Source organism: Salmo trutta, chromosome 22 (assembly GCF_901001165.1).
Source record: "Salmo trutta chromosome 22, fSalTru1.1, whole genome shotgun sequence".
Lineage (NCBI taxonomy): Eukaryota > Metazoa > Chordata > Actinopteri > Salmoniformes > Salmonidae > Salmo > Salmo trutta.
In genome coordinates this window covers 17,314,641-17,329,541 of record NC_042978.1, presented here as the reverse complement: position 1 = coordinate 17,329,541, position 14,901 = coordinate 17,314,641, and the positions used below count along the sequence as shown (strand labels likewise).

General features: G+C 41.2%; 1 protein-coding gene across 1 annotated transcript; it reads left to right on the top strand.

The window, feature by feature from the left end:
* The first annotated feature begins 5,261 nt into the window (after positions 1-5,261).
* Positions 5,262-7,881, top strand: LOC115158954 (relaxin-3 receptor 1-like). Its single transcript, XM_029708390.1, has one exon. The coding sequence runs from the start codon at positions 5,262-5,264 to the stop codon at positions 6,480-6,482; it is 1,221 nt and encodes a 406-aa protein (XP_029564250.1). The 3' UTR covers positions 6,483-7,881.
* Positions 7,882-14,901: the final 7,020 nt, after the last annotated feature.

Here is a 14,901-nt window from a genome sequence, read left to right as displayed (position 1 = left end):
ATATATATATATATATATATATATGAGATGAGTAATGTATGGTATGTAAACATGTAAAAGTGGCATTGTATTCCCAGTCATGTGAAATCCATAGAGTTCGAATTAATTTATTTCAATTGACTGATTTCCTTACATGAACTGTAACTCAGTAAAATCTTTCAAATTATTGCATGTTGCGTTTATATTTTTGATCAGTTCATGCCTTTCCAGATTCTGCACAGATTACAGCAATTGTGAAGATCTCCACAGACCTGCGATGGCCTATGATTGCTATCTTGATCATGCATGCTTTATAGGATATCATTAGAAATGTACTGCTACAGTAACCTCAAAATGTGGCCATGGATGTGTTACTCATTTTAAGGTTGAATGTTACATTAGTTTGTAAAATAGCCTTAACTTTAGGCTATTTACTGTATTACAAAAATAATATTGAATTGTGTTTGGTTGACAATGCTACCAAATATCAACATTTAACATTGGATAGTTTGATTTTTGGTTTAGCTGGAGACCTGAATCCAACACATCAATTATTAATTTGTAGACAAACTGGAATTAAAGCCAGACTAAGTCAGTAGTTAGGGTTCCATCCAATTGGTGACAGATTTTCATGCGAATAAAAAAAGAATCTGCATAAAACAATATGCAGATTTTCCCACCAGAGATTTTTCCATTAAATTGACTTGTTGCAGATAAAATGGTCTGCGTGATGACAGGGTAAATTATGTACCGAGTAAAAAATACAAGGTAAATGGGTTTCCATCGCATTTTCAACTCTGCTGATAGGGAATGTGACAACACTGGCATTTGCACGTGCGCTCTAGCCAACAGCACAATCTGCATGCAGTTGGCTAGATCGCGCATAATAGCCTATATGAGATTATTATGGACAAAAGACCGAGATTATTTTTAATTGTAAAACGGCAGCCAAGGGCCGATTATCATGTCACCATTAGAAGACCCTCGATATTTATTGGAAAGTAGCATCAAGTTCATCACCTTGCACTTTCACCACCCTGTGAAGCTAAAAAAATATATATTTATATGTAGCCTAATAAACTGCATGCTCTCCCGATGAGTCATAGTGGGAGGACCACACACTACAGTGCATTCAGGAAAGTATTCAGACTCCTTCCCTTTTTCCACATTTTGTTATGTTGCAGCCTTATTCTAAAATTGATAAAATAATTTTTCCCCCTCATCAATCTAGAAACAATATCCCATCATGACAAAGCGAAAACAGGTTTTTATACATTTTTGCAAATGTATAAATATAAAAAAACAGAAATACCTTATTTACAGAAGTATTCAGACCCTTTGCTATGAGTCTCGAAATTGAGCTCAGGTGCATCCTGTTTCCATTGATCATCCTTGAGATGTTTCTACGACTTGATTGGAGTCCACCTGTGGTAAATTCAATTGTTTGGACATGATTTGGGAAGGCACACACATGGCTATATAAGGTCCCACAGTGGACAGTGCATGTCAGAGCAAAAACCAAGCCATGATATTGAAGGAATTGTCCGTAGAGCTCAGAGACAGGATTGTGTCGAGGCACACATCTGGGAAAGGGTACCAAAACAATTCTGCAGCATTGAAGGTCCCCAAGGACACAGTGGTCTCCATCATTCTTAAATGGAAGATGTTTGGAACAACCAAGACTCTTCCTAGAGCTGTCCGCCTGGCCAAACTGAGCAATCGGGGGAGATCTGTCACTCTGACAGATCTCCAGTGTTCCTCTGTGGAGATGGGAGAACCTTCCAGAAGAACAACAATCTTTGCAGCACTCCACCAATCAGGCCTTCATGGTAGAGTGGCCAGGCGGAAGCCACTCCTCAGTAAAAGCACATGACAGCCCACTTGGAGTTTGCCAAAAGGCACCTAAAGGACTCAGACATGAGAAACAAGATTCTCTGGTCTGATAAATTCAAGATTGAACTCTTTGGCCTGAATGCCAAGTGTCACATTTGTAGGAAACCTGGCACCATCCCTACAGTGAAGCATGGTGGTGGCAGCATCATGCTGTGGGTATGTTTATCATTGGCAGGGACTGGGAGACTAGTCAGGATCGAGGGAAGATGAACGGAGCAAAGTACAGAGAGATCCTTTATGAAAACCTGCTCCAGAGTGCTCAGGACCTCAGATTGGGGCGAAGGTTCACCTTCCAACAGGACAACAATCCTAAGCACATAGCCAAGACAACGCAGGTGTGGATTTGGGACAAGTCTCTGAGTGTCCTTGAGTGTCCCAGATAGAGCCCGGACTTGAAGCAGATCAAACATCTCTGGAGAGACCTGAAAATATCTGTGCAACAACGCTCCCCATCCAACCTGACAGAGAGGATCTGCAGAGAAGAATGGGAGAAACTCCCCAAATACAGGTGTGCCAAGCTTGTAGTGTCATACCCAATAAGACTCGAGGCTATATTCACTGCCAAAGGTGCTTCAACAAAGTACTGAGTAAATTGTGTGAATTCTAATGTAAATGTGGTATTTCAGTTTTTATTTAGCAAAAATGTCTAAACCTGTTTTTGCTTTGTCATTGTGGGGTATTGTGTGTAGATTGATGAGGGGAAAAAAACGATTTAATACATTTTAGAATAAGGCTGTAATGTAACAAAATATGGAAAAAGTCAAGGGGTCTGAATACTTTCCGAAGGCACTGTAGGTGTGATTCCTGAGTTAATTAAGCAATTAACATCCCATCATGCTTAGAATCATGTATGAAAATGCTGTACAGGCCATTATTTTGGCTACCATGGCTATGCCACCATAGGATTGAAACAATAGCTGTTGATGACTTTGCAAATGCTATACACTGGGTATACAAAACATTAAGAACACCTGCTCTTCTATGACAGACTGACCTGGTGAATCCAGGTGAAAACTATGATCCCTTATTGATGTCACTTGTTAAATACACTTCAATTAGTGTAGATGAAGGGGAGGAGACAGGTTAAAGAATAATTTTTAAGCCTTGAGACAATTGCGATATGGATTGTGCATTTGTGCTGTTCAGAGGGTGAATGGTTCAGACAGAAGATTGAAGTGCCTTGGAACAGGGTAGTAGGTGCCAGGCCCACTTGTTTGTGTCAAAAGCGACAACACGGCTGGGCTTTTCACGCTCAACAACTTCCCATGTTTATCAAGAATGGTACACCACCCGAGGACATCCGACCAACTTCACACAACTGTGGGAAGTATTGGAATCAACATGGGCCAGCATCTTGAGGAATGCTTTCGACACCTTGTAGAGCCCATGCCCTGATGAATTGAGGATCTTCTGAGGGGTGTGCCTAATGTTTGGTATACTCAGCGTATACTGTAGGCCTAAATAATATCATCGATGATATATGAGTGATTAAATAGATTCACTATCGCCATCGAAGTCATTCCAAAGGGTAGGTTTAACAGAGAAAATAAAATGTGACCATACTTTGTTTTTAACCTCTACGGGCTCGGTGTCCCTAAACCCGGACGGTTGTTGCTATCGTGCGCTAATGTGACTAGAATGACGTTGTAAGTAGCAGCCAACTTTCCAGGACATAGACATGTCTTATATGGGCAGAAAGCTTAAATTCTTGTTAATCTAATTGCACTGTCCAATTTACAGTAGCTATTACAGTGAAAAAATACCATGCTATTGTTTGAGGAGAGTGCACAAGAACAAAACACTTTTATCAGGGCAACTGGTTTGATATATTCACCTATGAAAGTAAAAAATGTACTTACATTCAGTAATCTTGCTCTGATTTGTCGTCCTGAGGGTCCCAGACATAAAATGTAGCATTGTTTTGTTTGATAAAATCCATTTTTATATTCAAATGTTGGAACTGGGTTCTACAGTTTGAAGCCCTGCTGAATGACAGGTTTTTTTACACACTGCTCCCATCTGGTGGCCATCATCTAAATTGTGCCTAAACTCATATTTGATTATATGACATTTCTCTTGAATTTCAAAGATTATGAAAAAAGAAACATTTGAAAACGCATGTTTTTTGTTTGTATTATCTTTTACCAGATCTAATGTGTTATATTCTCTTACATTAATTTCAGATTTCCACAAACTTCAAAGTGTTTTCTTTCAAATGGTCGTCATTGGCAAATATCAAGGCTAAGCAGGGCTTGGTTAAAACCCTGGATGAGAGACTAAAGGGTAACTGTAGATAGATCAATACTTTTTTTCTGATAGTGGCTATAAGTTAAAGATCTGACGTTGTTTTAAAGGTACAAATTCAACACATTTTATACAAGGTTTGTCTATGTTGAAAATTGGTTACCATGATGACACAATCCTGTTTTTGACATTTCTACATCAATTCACCATCAAAACCAAAAATGTTAAAGATTTTTTTCAAATCCAATATATTTTCCGTGTAGATTCCATGTCACAACAATTTGACAAATTATGTTGAAACAACATTTTTGAAAACATCCATAAAGAGATGATAGAATATATCTGTTATTTTCCAATTGTCCAATTTGATCCCGAGCAGTAACATGACCATAGTGAGCACGTTGCCTCTTTTCTGTCCCCATACTCTCTGTTCCAACATGTTTCCCAGTCAGAGTAATCAGAAACCAGTAGTAAAAGTGAAAACACCTCTTGATTCAAGGCTGCTGTCTCTTTGTTTATTCTGAGGTTGAGTCATAATCGAGGGCAAGATGAACAACTGTGATGTTCGAATAGAACAAACTGCCCATTTAAAGCGTTTTAAGAGTGGTGGACATAACCGACCATTCAGGTGAATTAATGTGTTGTTTGTTTTGTTTAATCCAAAATTAATTCCATAACACCTTTACACACACACACCAAAGAAATTGAAGACACACAGCAAACAGGATTTAAATGAAATGTCAGTAAGTATTGAGCTTTATTTATGACAAATAGGATATGTGTACAGACATTGCAGGACGACCATGTCATTATCTGGGCTGTTTAAGGAGACAGGCTAGAAGCTGTGGTGATGATTACAAGCCTGAGCCTGAGACTTGCGCGCGCCCGCGGAATCTATAAAAGAATGTGAGATGCACCCACTGAGCTGAGTGAAGTGAATGAGAGGCGATACGCGTGGCGGAGGAGGAGAGACACCTATACAGAGGAGGAAAGATTTGGATTTAGCTAAAACTCAGCTAGGACGGGTTTGTTCAAAATGACATTTAGACAACTTTTTCCCTCATCATGAATATCTCATCTCCTCCTACTGGTTTCTATTCCTGAGCATAACACGTCTCCAACATGCCATGCAGAGGTATTTACGAATGAATGACTCAGCCATGCAACAGAATGACAGTGCACAGACCCTGGCACCAGAGGTTTGTGAGCAGGTGCTGGAGGATAATGCAGGACTGGGTTACGGTGGCTCTACTGGTAACCTGTCGCTGCGCTGCTGGCTGTACTTCTTAAGCAAGGAATCTATCCTGGAACTACAGGGCGATGGCTCCAGCATCACAGTGCGTGTGATGATAGCTCTGGTGTACTCCGTCGTGTGTGCACTGGGGCTAGTGGGGAACTCTCTGGCACTCTACCTGCTTCACTCACGCCACAGTCAGAAGCAGTCTTCCATCAACTGCTTTGTAATGGGCTTGGCTCTCACAGACCTACAGTTTGTTCTCACGCTCCCTTTTTGGGCTATTGACACGGCTCTGGACTTCCGCTGGCCCTTCGGCAAAGTAATGTGTAAGATCATCAGCTCCGTGACCGTCATGAACATGTACGCCAGCGTCTTCTTCCTGACTGCCATGAGTGTGGCACGGTACTACGCGGTGACCACGGCCCTCAAGATGCACAGCAGGCGGGCAGCGGCGGCTGGTGCCAAGTGGATCAGCCTGGGCATCTGGGTAGTGTCGCTGCTGGCCACCCTGCCCCATGCCATCTATTCCACCAGTGCCCAGCTGTATGACGAGGAGCTGTGCTTGGTGCGATTCTCTGAGTCGGGCAGCTGGGACCCTCAGCTGCTCCTGGGGCTGTACCAGCTACAGAAGGTACTGCTGGGCTTTGTCATCCCCTTGGTGGTCATCACTGTGTGTTACCTGCTGCTGCTGCGCTTCGTGCTGAGCCAACGCATCAGCGGAGCGACCTGCTCGGAGGGCTCGGAAGGCCGCCACAAGCACCGCTCCAAAGTCACAAAGTCGGTGGCCATCGTGGTGCTGTCCTTTTTTCTGTGCTGGCTGCCCAACCAGGCGCTGACGCTGTGGGGCGCGCTGATTAAGTTTGACCTGGTGCACTTCAGCAACGCATATTACAACGTCCAGAACTACACCTTCCCTCTGACTGTATGTCTGGCTCACACCAACAGCTGCCTCAACCCCGTGTTGTACTGCATAATTCGCCGTGAGTACCGCGCAGGCCTCAAAGAGCTGCTGCTGCGCGCCACACCCTCCCCAAGGAGCCTGGCCAACCTGCTGCCCCACAAGGCCAAGGTGGCAGAGGCTCCCCCTGACATGGTGCTGGTCCAGATGGATGTTATAGGCATTTCATGAAATTCGTTTGTTGTGATTGACGGAACAGCACCATCACAAGGAATGCCCATTGGGATGTGCCCTATTTTCTTTCCCCCTACTCAGATTCTCTTTGCCAGATGTGTTTTTCATCTGTCTCCTCCGGTGCTTCTCTGCCTCTTAAGAACTTGTGCTGCCTTCCCGTAATTTGTCATGAATATGTAACACGTAGCACTCATGTCAGCGATCTCAATGAGTTCAAACCATAATGCTTCACCTTCTGCTTTGTACCTGCCAGATAACAGACACAAGTCGCCATTCCACCTATGATCCACCCATCAATTATCCATTTGTTTTCACTCATTTGAACTGGGGAATTTGCACTCAATAGAACAGACTTTCTGCTGCTTATTCTATTCACGAGATGATGAATAGATGGGAGACTGTCCCGTAGGACGCAAGAGTTTATTCACATACCACACACTAACGTCTGTGCAGGGTGTTATTGTCATGCAGTTTAGTACCTTGTTATTGCATTTGGTCATGCCCTCCTATGCTATAACTGTTCTTGGTAGGTGTATAGATCCTTTAATTCATCAAACTAAACATGAACTCAATTATAATCTATTGATATGGTTCATTTTATATCATTTTGAGTGGTGTTATTGTTATTACCAGAGCCATGTTGGCAAATGTCTCTCTCCAGGAAGCTTTGTTGTGTGTGCAAGCAACCGATTAGTAGAGTATTTTTTACTCCAAATTATATATATTTTTTTCTGATATAGAAAAATAAAGGAGTGCGGTGGGAACATATTGTATATGTGATAGAGCTGAATAGTTTATCAGAGGAACATACAGAGAGCAAGTTATACATCACTGCCTTACACCACATTAGCTGATCATGAAAGGAAAACATTTCTCACAAATGTTAACTGCAGCTGTACGCAAGGTCAGGGTCTCTTAGTGTGTCCACTAGAATGTAAGAAAACAATTTAGATTTGAAGGAATGGAAAAGTTGCATTACATTGCAACAAAAAGGTGACCTTGCTTTCAGTCTTTGCTTTCTCTGTCTGTTAAACGTGAGCTGCTGAGCCGCTGCTTGCTTTGAGCCACGCAAAGGGAATTTATTATGGGATATCATCCTCCTACCCATTCATATATCTATATTAATAATTCAGTTTGAAGGAAATATATAAAAAAAAGTATGAAATAGTCAAAACCTTCAATGGAATGTGAACAAGTCTCTGTGAAATCATGTACTGTAAAGGTTATATTGCAAAAGCTACATTATTAAAAATGTGATTCACCATTCTCTGTAATTGTGCTGCCTTGATCTCATTAGCTATATAAACTGTTTTAGTAAAGATTGAAAAATGATTTTAGTAAAATTGCAAGTGCATTTATGTAGAACTAAGAAATAAACTTCTCAACTAGAACATCCTCTTTTGATAAATTGGGTCGTGTTTGAAATCAGAGCATATGGATGGGGATGTGGTATACACATGCATTATCTTAATTTGAGCCAGTTCTCTACAGCAGGAAAATAATCCTGCAGCAACAGGAAATGTGAATTATTATCTGGATTATAATTAATGGACATTTTGTATGGGTTAATACATTTTACGTAAGGGAAAATTAAGTCTGAAAATTCAAAGTGGAAATTACAAACTTCAGAAGCCTTTAACCTCAAATGCACTACAAGTTTAAAATGTCCTGAGCAAACAAATTTCAAACCATCTAAGAAATATAAATTGGTAATATCGTGATTGAAAGTGCAAAAGGAACGAGTGGATGGTAAACTACAGTCTAGACGTGTGCAGTATCTCTCCACTAATGATGTTACATACTGAGGCTCATGAATAATATAAGAAGTACAATGGGTCATGGAGACAGCCTATGAATACCAAAGCACATTGCCATAACCTTTATTTCAAATGAAGAGAGTTTTATTAAGTTCTCCCCAGTACTTGAAGGAGCGAGTGGAGATGGAGTTGAGAGGCACTTCCTGAGGTAATAAGCCAACTCATAAAACCTGTTCTAGTAAGGTACTTATCTCTTTTATCAGGGGGGATGGGGACAGGGAAGAGGACGGGGGACGGGACGATGATTTTAGAGCGCGAAGAAAGACAGAACACTTGATTTACCATACTGGGAGACTGTCTAAAGAGGAATCCTATTGAGATGCATTCAGCAGCTCACTAAGGAAGGGAGGATTCATATTTATCTCCCTGAGGTGAATGACTGTGATTCATATTGACTGATTGCCATAAATGGCATGGAGGACTGCAGATGAATTACTAGGATGAATTGATTGCCTGGTTAAATGTATACAGTAGATAGCATCTGCCGTGATTCCTCTCATCAGAGAATTGTTTTTGGTTATTTCCTCTGATGGAAATTTTCCAGATACCTGTCAAATTATTCCACCTCTTCTGACCATTCCAACAACACACACATTCCAATCTTCAAGTTCATGATGGAATTAAATGTACTCTCATGTTGCCCGCAGCACCAGAAGGTGCTTATCTTTGAGTCCATTAAGAGCTGGGCCAAAACGAACTCTCACATTCCTAAAGCCTACTACTAATCCCTGACAGTCTCCTCCCAACGTCGCATTTCCATCAACAACAACCCGCTCTGTATCTTACTTCCTCCCTCTCCTGGTGAATCTCACCCTCTACCGCAGCTTTGATCCAACTAAATATGAAATCTCGACAGTTTTCAAAGTGCGAACTTCAGGCAAACTTCTCAAGCCTACGCAGATTCATGACAACAAAGTGTGTCAGCGGCAGGAATGCTCCCCTCTGAGATCAAGGTCACTTTGAAGTGACTCAGAGTAACATTGTGGCAGAAATGTACGCACACCCTTGATAGTGTGTGACTTTATTTAAAGAAGTTCAATACGCAGCATGTTACTCGCCTCATTTCACTTCCAACTAGACAGGAGAGGAGATAATGACTCCTACTTATAACGGCATCGCTGTCTACGGATAGGAGTAGAAATGGTTGCAGTAAACAATCATTTGAAGGGCTATTTGTAATGATTGTGATATGTGGCTGTTTCATCGACTTCAGTTGAGTGCATGTGGCCTGGGGAGAGCTAGGAGGGATCTCATGGTACAGAGACTCAGGGAGGCAGGTTCAATTCAAAACGTATGCTTCTATTTAATGTTACATCAACACAATCACTCCATGAGGATAGGCCTAAACGAGATCTTCAGTAATAAAACGTCTTCAAAATGAAAAGTCTCTATGCTCTACCATGTTGTCGGCTGTCTTTCAAGTCCGTCGTCATTTGGGGCAGCGTGGCCGTGTCAATACGCTTGTTTTGAGTCAGTCTGGATAACCGATCTGCTACTTTGTTGAATGCATCACAAACACACGGCATCTTCCTCATCCCATTTCCATTCAACAACAGGGAAGTGGAGATAATGACTAATACCCAGGGATGTAATCGGGTGTTAGTCATTATCTGTGAATATCTCACAGGGGAACACTTTGACAAGTAAAAAACATTAGGGTTGTTCCATGTCGTTTCAGTAGGCCATGACCTCCACTATCTCTGTTCTGAAATTGTTTCTGTAGTTAGAAACAGATAAGATAAGGAACATTATTTTGTTGAAATGTAATTTGATCTCTGAGAAATGAAGCTAATTGATTGCACCCAAATTCACCACTGTAATTTATCGGATTCATATTATATTCAATAATTATAGTACCTAACGTCTGCTTTGGGTGCAACTGACACCCTACGCCATTTCCACCCCAACAACGAGTATGTAGTATCAGTTTTCTATGTCTGACAAGTAGTATGGAACTGCGGCTGCCAGTATTGTCGATTTGATTTGATTTATTTTATTATTATAGTGCCATGCATCTTCAGGATGCCCAAATGGGCTTATAAAACACAGTATTTACTGTAGCAAAATACAATAATCATGTCTATATATCTACACATACATACATACATGTATATAAACATACATTCATAGGGCAGTGAAAGACTGTTGAGAAAACAAAACAAACATTTCAAGTATAAAATGTATGTATTTTCCAAGCTTTGTAGGAAAGATTTGCACACAGGAATACTTATTTCCTAAATATCCATTCAAGTTTTTCTTCATCCCTAATCCAGAATAGTTCCTGTTTTCTTTGCAACATTTTATCATACAGTATAGCGCTCAAATCATCATATGAAGTATAATAAAATAAAATGTGCAGTTCCTTCTCGACCTCCCTAAATCACAGACAGTACATAGTCACTCTTCTTCATCTATGTCATTGAACTTCAATTGCCAGAGGCAGCATCCCGGCTCTCAACTGGGCACACAAGGACCTTTGGTGTTTTATCCCAGTTAAAAACCTTTTTTCTTTTTCTGTCCTCTGGCTTATTGATAAGGCGGTTCCATAACCTAATAAGTTCACCCCTCGGTCTTATTTCACAGGACTCCAAACCTATGTCTCCTTGAATAGCAAGGCTTGGGGCCAAGCTTATGCACTCCCAGACAACATCGTATGGCTCTATTCATGAATAGAGTTCGCTGTTTGGTTTCTTTAAAACCCCAGATTCCAGCAGCATAGTTCAAGGTCTTCACATATTTTCTGTTTACTTACAACAGACCCCAACCCTCTACCTACAGAATCTGATAAACACTTTATACCTTCTTCAAAGGTCATACATTCATCAAAAAGGAAACCAATGTACAGTATTTATATGAGTTAGTGTAGTTTAGGGTCATTGCTCCAAAAGAAAAGTAATGAATACTTCTTATTGTACCCTTATCTGGGTGCATTATCTGGGTTTTATCTTGGTTAATCATTCATCTCCATTTGGTAAAACAGAGATTGACACTGTTCAACATACTGTACATTGCAAATCAAACTCACTCTCTTCAAGGAGGATAATATCATCTTCGTACAATAGCTTCCCCAAAAGTCGTGACCTCCTAGGTTAGCATGCATGATTTGCTGTGCCAAGTAATTTTCAAAAAGTGCAAACGCTGTTGGGGAAGGCACGTCGCCTCGTTTGACTCCAAAGCAGTGGGAAACCATCCAGTCTTCAACTCATTTACCTGTACACAGGAGACTGGACCTCTATGTAGAGCTTTAGTTGCATCATAACATTTACCATCCACTCGGCATTTATACGTCTGAAAGCACGAATATAGCTATTTACCCAATCAAAAGCCTTTTGGAAATCAATAAAACATACATATATTGCATTCATAAAGTATTCAGATCCCTTCCCTTTTTCCACATGTTCTTATGTTACAGCCTTATTGGATTAAAATGGATTAAAATGGATTAAATAAAACAATGTCTTCATCAATCTACACACAATTTTTGCAAATGTATTAAACATACAGAACAGAAATACCTTATTTGCATAAGTATTCAGACCCTTTGCTATGAGACTCGAAATTGAGCTCAGGTACATCCTGTTTCCATTGATCATCACCCTTGATATGTTTCTACAACTTGATGGGAGTCCACATGTGGTAAATTCAATTGATTGGACATGATTTGGGAAGGCACACACCTGTCTATGTAAGGTCCCACAGTTGACAGCGGATGTCAGAGCAAAAACAAAGCCATGACATCAAAGAATTGTCCGTAGAGCTTCGGGACAGGATTGTGTCGAGGCACAGACCTGGGGAAGGGTACCAAATTTTCTGCAGCATTGAAGGTCCCCAAGAACACAGTGGTCTCCTTCACTCGTAAATGTAAGAAGTTTGGAACCCAATGGTCACTCTGACAGAGCTCCAGAGTTCCTTTGTGGAGATGGGAGAACCTTCAAGAAGGACAACCATCTCTGCTGCACTCTACCAATCAGGCCTTTGTGGTAGGCTGGCCAGATGGAAGCCACTCCTCAGTAAAAGGCACATGACAGTGTAACGACCGTCGTCGCAATGAGACCAAGGTGCAGCGGAGGATGTGTTCATCATTAGGAATTTTAATAAATGAATGAACACTACAAACGAAACACAAAAAGAAACAACAGCCAAACAGTCCTGTCAGGATTAACACTAAACAGAAAACAATCACCCACAAACCCCAAAGGAAAAACAGGCTGCCTATGTATGACTCTCAATCAGCAACAACGATCTACAGCTGTTCCTGATTGAGAGCCACACACGGCCAAACCAAAGAAACAAACCAACATAGAAAAATAAACATAGAACGCCCACCCATGTAACACCCTGGCCTAACCAAAATAGAGAACAAAAAAAAACTCTCTATGGCCAGGGCGTTACAGACAGCCAACTTGGAGTTTGCCAAAAGGCACCTAAAGGACTCTCAGACCATGAAAATCAAGATTCTCTGGTCTGATGAAACCAAGATTGAACTCTTTGGCCTGAATGCCAAGCTTCACATCTTGAGAAAACCTGGCACAATCCCTACGGTGTAGCATGGTGGTGGCAACATCATGCTGTGGGGATGTTTTTCTGCCGCAGGCAGTGAGAGACTAGTCAGGATCTAAGGGAAGAGGAACGGAAAGATGAACGGAGCAAAGTACAGAGATCCTTGATGAAAACCTGCTCCAGAGCGCTCAGGACCTCAGACTGGGGTGAAGGTTCACCTTCCAACAGGACAACGACCCTAAGCATACAGCCAAGACCTCACAGGAGTGGCTTCGGGACAGGTCTCTGAATGTCCTTGAGTGGCCCAGCCAGAGCCCGGACTTGAACCCGATCGAACATCCATGGAGAGACCTGAAAATAGCTGTGTAGCGATGCTCCCCATCCAACCTGACAGTGCTTGAGAGGATCTGCAGAGAAGAATGTGAGAAACCCAAAATAATTCTTCCAGTTATCTAATACATACTGTAATTCTTCTTATGTTGAAGTTCACCATTTTCCACAATGATTTCCATCTGAATTTTCATAACTCTTTTTGGAACAAGTTTATTGATTTAATTCCAAAATTGCTGAGTGTTGTTACTTTGCTGTTGTTCAAGATGCAGTGCTTGGCCCTTTCTGAATCTCCTCTTACAGAACCTTAGCTTGTTGTCAAAGATATGTTGACACTGTTTAAACTCTTCTCTTAAACCTATTCTCATTGATTGTCTTTACATTTTAGGAACTTATTTTCTGCACCTCTCATTACAGACTGTAAATTACTTAACTCTTTATTCCAATATGTTTTATTCTCACCTCATAGCAGTAATAGCACCATCTAGTGGTCAGACCTGGTAATATCAGGATGTTGGATGGGACATAAACTTAACAACTTCAATGACTAATTTCTCTGAACAGGGGAAAAAAAAATAATAATTCACTGAGAACACATTACATAGGATGAAGAAACAATACTCAGAGCCCCAGTTCCATACTACTTGTCAGAAATAGATAACTGATACTACATACTCGTTGTTGGGGTGGGAATGGCATGGAATGTGGGGGTCCGTGTGTGCCTTTCGACAATTTCTTTGGATTCCATGTCTAACTCATTGTTAGAAAACAATTGGTCCAAATTGGATGTTAGGTACTGTATTTATTGAATATTATATGAATCCTATAAATTGGGTGTAAACAATTAGCTTAAGAGATCAAATGAAATTTCAGCAAACTAAAGTTGCAGAAATGCTAATCTTATCTGTGTCTAACAACAAGAACAATTTCAGAACAATCTGATATGGTGAGTGTCGAAATCTTCTTTCTTGTGCTTTTTGAGGTGGAACGACCCATTAGTCAAGCTGAATGTCCGGTCATGTGAGTTAACCAATTTACTTTCCAATTACATCCCTGCTAGTACTTACAGATGACATCCCTCCCATCAACATTATTTCATGTCTGTAACTGAAAATAGGATTTTTGGAATGTAGATTTCAACCCAACTTGGTCCTGTTGTAACATCTGTGTTCTTGCTATGGTAAAAGCCTGCTCCTGTCATAATAATGAGCAGGTCAAATACGGCAACCAAAGTGTAGCACATCTCAACCAGGTCACCGCTATGTGAACCTATAAGGTCAGAGCGCAGAGAGCTCTAATCCCTCTTACACGCTGCCATAATGGACACGGTGGTCAGGTTATCAAATCTCACCAATTCTTCTAATCAAATCCCCCCTGGAGATCACAGGTAGAGGCAGCAGAACAGTTTAGATGGTGACAGCCAGTCTGATAGCCTTTCAGCTCCCCAGGCCATTCAGCACTAGAGAGCTTTAAATCCATGCAATGCAAAGATCAATGAAAAATGGCTTGAGAGATGTGATGACTATGTAATTGCGTGAATCACTGCACGAATGCTAAATGTCCGGCCCATATGTCCCCTACATATTGAAAATGACAGAGCGCTAGTAATTCCATAACTGCGTGATAATAATTGAGAGCTCGGCATTCGGAGACCTTTTCCAGCTGCCCGGCTTGGATAAGGATCATGACCAGCTCAGGGACAACGGAGCAGCTGAAATACCAGCCCAGTCATTGTTTCAAGCCTTATCGCTCTGTCTCACATTGTAGTA